Source organism: Ipomoea nil, unplaced genomic scaffold, assembly GCF_001879475.1.
Source record: "Ipomoea nil cultivar Tokyo-kokei standard unplaced genomic scaffold, Asagao_1.1 scaffold1043, whole genome shotgun sequence".
Taxonomy (NCBI): domain Eukaryota; kingdom Viridiplantae; phylum Streptophyta; class Magnoliopsida; order Solanales; family Convolvulaceae; genus Ipomoea; species Ipomoea nil.
In genome coordinates this window covers 12,529,317-12,535,092 of record NW_017617471.1, presented here as the reverse complement: position 1 = coordinate 12,535,092, position 5,776 = coordinate 12,529,317, and the positions used below count along the sequence as shown (strand labels likewise).

At 38.0% G+C, this 5,776-nt stretch overlaps 1 protein-coding gene across 1 annotated transcript; it reads left to right on the top strand.

The window, feature by feature from the left end:
* Nucleotides 1-3,361: 3,361 nt before the first annotated feature.
* Nucleotides 3,362-5,521, top strand: LOC109182230 (GTP-binding protein SAR1A). Its single transcript, XM_019332341.1, has 3 exons — nt 3,362-3,787; nt 4,314-4,445; nt 4,980-5,521. The coding sequence occupies exons 1-3, from the start codon at nt 3,659-3,661 to the stop codon at nt 5,298-5,300; spliced, it is 582 nt and encodes a 193-aa protein (XP_019187886.1). The 5' UTR covers nt 3,362-3,658; the 3' UTR covers nt 5,301-5,521.
* Nucleotides 5,522-5,776: the final 255 nt, after the last annotated feature.

The following is a 5,776-nucleotide window of genomic DNA, read 5'->3' as shown; positions in this document are numbered from 1 at the left end:
ACACTAATTCTCATGGGTAGAAGAACACACACACACACACGTGTGTGTGTATGTGTGTGTGTGCGCGCACGCGCGCGAAGCTTCTCCTGGGTGAAACGTATAGATTAATCACAACCTTTGATCTTGTCAAAATCAATAGTCCAAAATGAAGAACAATTAAAAAAAAACGCGGTGGCATTATAGTTATTTATGTAAGCTCACAGCTTAAGGTGCGTAAGTTTAAAGCTTAATGTATATAAGTTCAAAGCTTAAGGTGCGTAAGTTTATAGCTTAAGGTGTGTAAGTTTATAGCGTTAGGCGCCTAAGTTTAAAGTTTAAGTTGCTTAAGTCTAAAACTTAAGGTGCGTAAGTTTATAACTTAATGTGTGTAAGTTTATAGCTTAAAATACGTATGTTTAAAGCTTAATGTGCGTCACTTTCTAGTTTAAGGCAAAAACTTGTGTGAGACCGTCTCACGAGTCTCAATCCGTGAGATCAATTGAGACCCGTGAGATGGTCTCACACAAGTGTTACCTTATGTTTAAAGGGTAAGGTGCATTATTTTCTAACTTAAGGTGCATCAGTTTGAGACACTTGATCATTTGCATCCATGTTGTCAGTTTCCTTCAGTTTGAGCTTGTTGGTGGGGAGTTGACGCGACGGGCACCGTTCCGTCCGTCCAATCCCGTTACATTACTAAGACTTATGATTATGTGTATTTATTCCGTCCACAGTATCTGTATAGAACTACAGTCAATAACACCTCCACCGAGGCTCGAACCCACAACTTCCCATGTGGGAGTTCAACTTGGTATTATTGGACCACAAGGTCCTTGATAAATTTATGTGTATTGTACTATACAGCTCTGTACATTGTGAATTTCAACTCCATATCTCAGTCAACATAAATGATGTTTCTAAAACTTGTGTTTATGTGTATTCAGCTATATAGTTCTGTACAATATGAATTTAAATTCCATACCTCACTAGATAGAAATGATATTTCTTAGACTTGTGTTTATGTGTATTATGTCAAGTGTTTATGTGTATTCAACTATACAATTTTGAGCAAATTACACTTTTGGTCCTATGACTATAGGGGCATGTTAATTTTAGTACATGACTTTTAAAACTAACAATTTAGTCCTTTAACTATGTTTTTTTTGGCAGATTTGGTCCTTCCGGACAAATCACAGGTGGAAATTGGCCGAAAAAACATTTGTCATTTTAAATTAAATATTAGGAGGGGTAAATTAGTCATTTTAATTGTTAAAGAACGGCGTTAATGATTGCTGGGGATACTTCGGAGAAGTTTACCTGCGGGTTCCAGTGCGATTTTTTTGTTTCCTCGGCCGCGCGTGTCACCGAGGTTGTTCTTGATCGCTGGGGATACTCCAGTTCACTCCCGCCTGTTTATTGGAACCTCCCATACCTTCAAATGCTTGATCTCTCTGGGAATTACTTCGACGGCCGGATTCCGGCGTCACTCGTGAACCTGATTCGCCTCCGGCGACTCAGTCTGTCGCATAATTTCTTGTCGGGGATCCATGCCCAGAGCGGAGTTAAACCCTAATAAAGCCATTGCGAGAAGCCAGTCGATGAACTCCATGGATCCTCTGAGGGAGATGAAGTCCATGAAGGAGAAGAATCTGCGAGCTTGCAGCTTTCGCGGATTTCCCACTTACTTGGAGCTTGAAGATGAGAATTTCTTCATCCTGAGCTTCGAGTATGGCGGCAAAATTTCCACTCATCTACGCCGCCGCACATGCCGGATTTGCAGAGTTGTGTGAAAGGGAGGGTGTTTGTCGATCAATGGCATTTGCCGGAAGGCCATCAACTGGTGTCGGAGTCGCCACCGTCAAACCGATCCCGAGAAGCCAAGTTCGTCGTCGGACAGGCTTTACGTAAATCTCCGGACAGCAACTGGTATGCGATGTTCGCCGTCAGACATGCTTCGTCGTCGTCGGAAAGGCTTTACGTAAGCCAAGTTCATCATAGTTCTGCTTCCCCCGTCATTGCATCAACTGGAACGCGAAGAAGAAGGAAACAAATAATTTTCCTTTTTCTTTTTACAATGTAAAATGACCATTTTGCCCCTATGAATAAATTTTTAAAAAAAGTTTACGTTTTTTCGGCCAATTTCCACTGGTGATTTGGTCGGAGGACCAAATCTGCTAAAAAAAATAGTTAAAGGACTAAATTGTTAGTTTTAAAAGTCACGTGCCAAAATTAACACGCCCGCTATAGTCATAGGACCAAAAGTGTAATTTGCTCATACAATTTTGTACATTTTTGAATTTAAATTCTGTACCTCAGTATACATAAATGATATTTCGTAGACTTATGATGATGTGTATTATGTTTAGGAGTTTATGTGTATTTTGTTAGATAATAAATTGACTAACATAAACTGTAGTAACGAGTAACCTGTCTCGTAGTAGCGAGAGCTTCAGGATCATCCGAATATCCCTTGCCATAGTTGGGGTAAACCTGCAGAATAGTTTTGTCTACTACTTCTCTCCCGAATACCTGATGGTGCGTGTATACTGAACACGGGAGCTGTGGGAGGACTGTTTTGCTTAGAAGCCTACATGCCATCAACATAGGCAGATATTCAGTTAAAGCTTAACTGAATGTCTTGAGTTGCCTAACAGATTAAATGACTAACTGACTTAATCTTCTACTTGCACCACAACCACTTAATTTATACAATATTATATTAGGGAAAACACATACATATTCTACTATACAATTTTGTACATACGAAACAATGAATTTTTTTAAAAGAAATTAACGGCAGAAACGGAAAACGTGATTTCCAAAAAAAAAAAAAAAATAGTTAATGAATAAGAACAAAACGATATCTTTTTGGACCAGGGAGCACAATGAATTGTGCACCCTCAATAGTTATGTTGTGCAACCGTGTGCACCATGCATGGTGCACACGGTTGCAAAACGACGTCGTTTTGACTAAAAACGCGCATCCCATTTAAAAAAAAAATATCAGTTTCGATTCCCCTCAAAAGCATTATATTGTTCATTCATTGTGGATTTTTAGTTCATTCATTGTGGATATTTAATTCATTCGTTGTGGATATTTAGTTTATTCATTCTGAATTTTGTGTTATTCATTCACTGTAGATATATAGTTATGAATTTGTGGATATATAATTCAAATTATGCACAAAAAAAATACTCTTATCAAAAATTGAACCTGAATTTTTTTTTAAGTGAGATGCGCATTTTTAATCAAAACGACATCATTTTTGCAACAGTGTGCACCATACATGATGCACACGGTTGCGCAGCATAATTTGCGGTGCACCTGGTCCACGATATAATTTGCCATAATTTGCCACCCCAGGCCCCTGGAATCTACCTCCTTTGTGGGGCCCACACAGTGTTTGGGGTTGGCCATCTATACGTACAAACGTTTCATATTTCCACATTCTATAAGCGTTTCGAGTTTTATCGTTGAATCAATCGAAAGACAATCCGAATGCGGCGCTGGTAGATCGTTTATCGGTCGATCTACGCATCGATCCAATCGCTGCCTTTGTAGATTTTTTTTCCTTTTTTTTCATTCTTCTGCTTCTTTCTCCTCCTTCCTTGATTCCTTGGGTCTGCTATTCGGATCGGAGCTTCGTTCGCAATCGGATCGTAGCTTAGGTAAGGAAAGATGTTCTTGGTCGATTGGTTCTACGGAATTCTTGCATCCCTTGGGCTCTGGCAGAAGGAGGCCAAGATCTTGTTCTTGGGCCTCGACAATGCCGGGAAAACCACCTTGCTCCATATGTTGAAAGATGAGGTCTTTTCATTTCCCTTTCTAATTTCCCTTTTCTGTTTCTCTTCTTTGTAAATTCATGTTCGCTTTGATATTTTTATATCTGAACCTATGTCACTCGCTACTGTAGAATTTACACCATTTCCTGTGTGAAGAGCCTTATGGTGATTAGGTTACATCTTATTCAGTTTTAGGTTTAATTGGTTTGTTATAAATATTCGTTTGGGTTTTGATTATCTATTTGGATTGAAACACCAGCGACTTTTTCAGGAAATTTTGGATGTTTGGTTGTATATTTCCTTTAATTTGGTTGGAATAGGATTTAGTTATTTTTCTATTTCTCAAATTGTCTGATTTTGTAGAGAAGAGTGAAATGACCTTTTCCATTTCATATTTCCTATGGAAAAATAAATTCTTCAGCTATAATTTTTTTTTTATTTAATTTGTTTAGGGGATGAGATATTACTGATTCTTTGGTTATCATATCTTATTGGTTAATGGGTTTTTGAGTGATTAGATCTTTTTATTTTGAAATGTTGGAATTGGGCAGAGATTGGTTCAACATCAACCAACACAATACCCAACATCAGAGGAGCTGAGTATTGGCAAAATCAAGTTCAAAGCTTTTGACTTGGGAGGGCATCAGATCGCTCGCCGTGTTTGGAAAGACTATTATGCTAAGGTATTTTCTGTTTGTTTCCTTCTCGCTCCTGGTTTGCTAATAGCATGTTTGAATGATACTTCACCCCCTAGATTTGAACTGTGTCAGTTGTTTTTAGAGGAGATACTATTGTGTGTTTCTGTATGTGCTCATAATTGGTTATATATTTAAGGGAAAGAACAGCTTGAGAATAGAGAGGCAAAAGGGGAGAGAACAATTTGATCCATAAGATAGACCCAAAAAATATATTTATAGTTAGAATCGGTGTGTTTGATTGTGTTAATATCTTGTCTTTTGCAGTGTTCTAGTTTCTCACTTAGTATTTGACGTAATATGAAATCCCTGGAATTAAGCAGTTTGTAGCAATATATGATATATCTCGTGCCCCGTTTCATTTCAATAGTTGACATTGTGGAATCGTGTTACAATTGATTTTTTCTGCGTTTGACCTGCCAATTACCAAATGTATTTCCCCCATTAGTCAATAGTGCAAATTATCATTTCAATGTCTCATGCTTGATTGCTTGTTGTATATAATGTTCGTTTTATGTGAAGGTGGATGCGGTTGTTTATTTGGTGGATGCCTATGATAAAGAAAGATTTGCAGAATCGAAGAAAGAGTTGGATGCTCTCCTCTCTGATGAGTCCCTGGCCAATGTACCTTTTCTGATTTTGGGCAATAAGATCGACATCCCATATGCTGCTTCTGAAGATGAATTGCGTTACCACATGGGGTTGACAGGCATCACCACTGGCAAGGGAAAGGTGAACCTGGCAGATTCCAATGTTCGCCCTCTCGAGGTATTCATGTGCAGCATAGTCCGCAAGATGGGTTATGGAGAAGGCTTCAAATGGATGTCTCAATACATAAAGTAATTAGGCAGTGAGATTCTCTGTTATTCTGTTTTCTGTTCTGTTTTTCTTTACTGGACTTAGAGTTGGACACATGTCTGTTTGAAAGCGCTGCTGGATATCTCTCTCTTGTTCCGGTTTTTTGGTGAAATGACAGAACCAAATCTTCTTCTATTACTTCATCTGATCTGAAATTTGAGATGGATCTGATAATCTAATAGTGAAATTTAAAGCCATTTTGATAATAATGTCTTACCCATATCTCTATCTCAGTTTATTTGCCTTAACTTCTATACTCATTCTTGGTAAAAATGATTGGATTTAGCTTTCCCCATTATCTCCCTCACATCTTTTATCCTCTTTGTGCTTTCTCTATTGTTATGTTAAACATGACTGAAAATCCAAATCATATATTCCTAGTTAGGAATTATGATTACAGTGTTTTCTTGACCTTTAACAAGTTAAATGTTGAATTTTGATGTTGAATCATAAATGTTGAG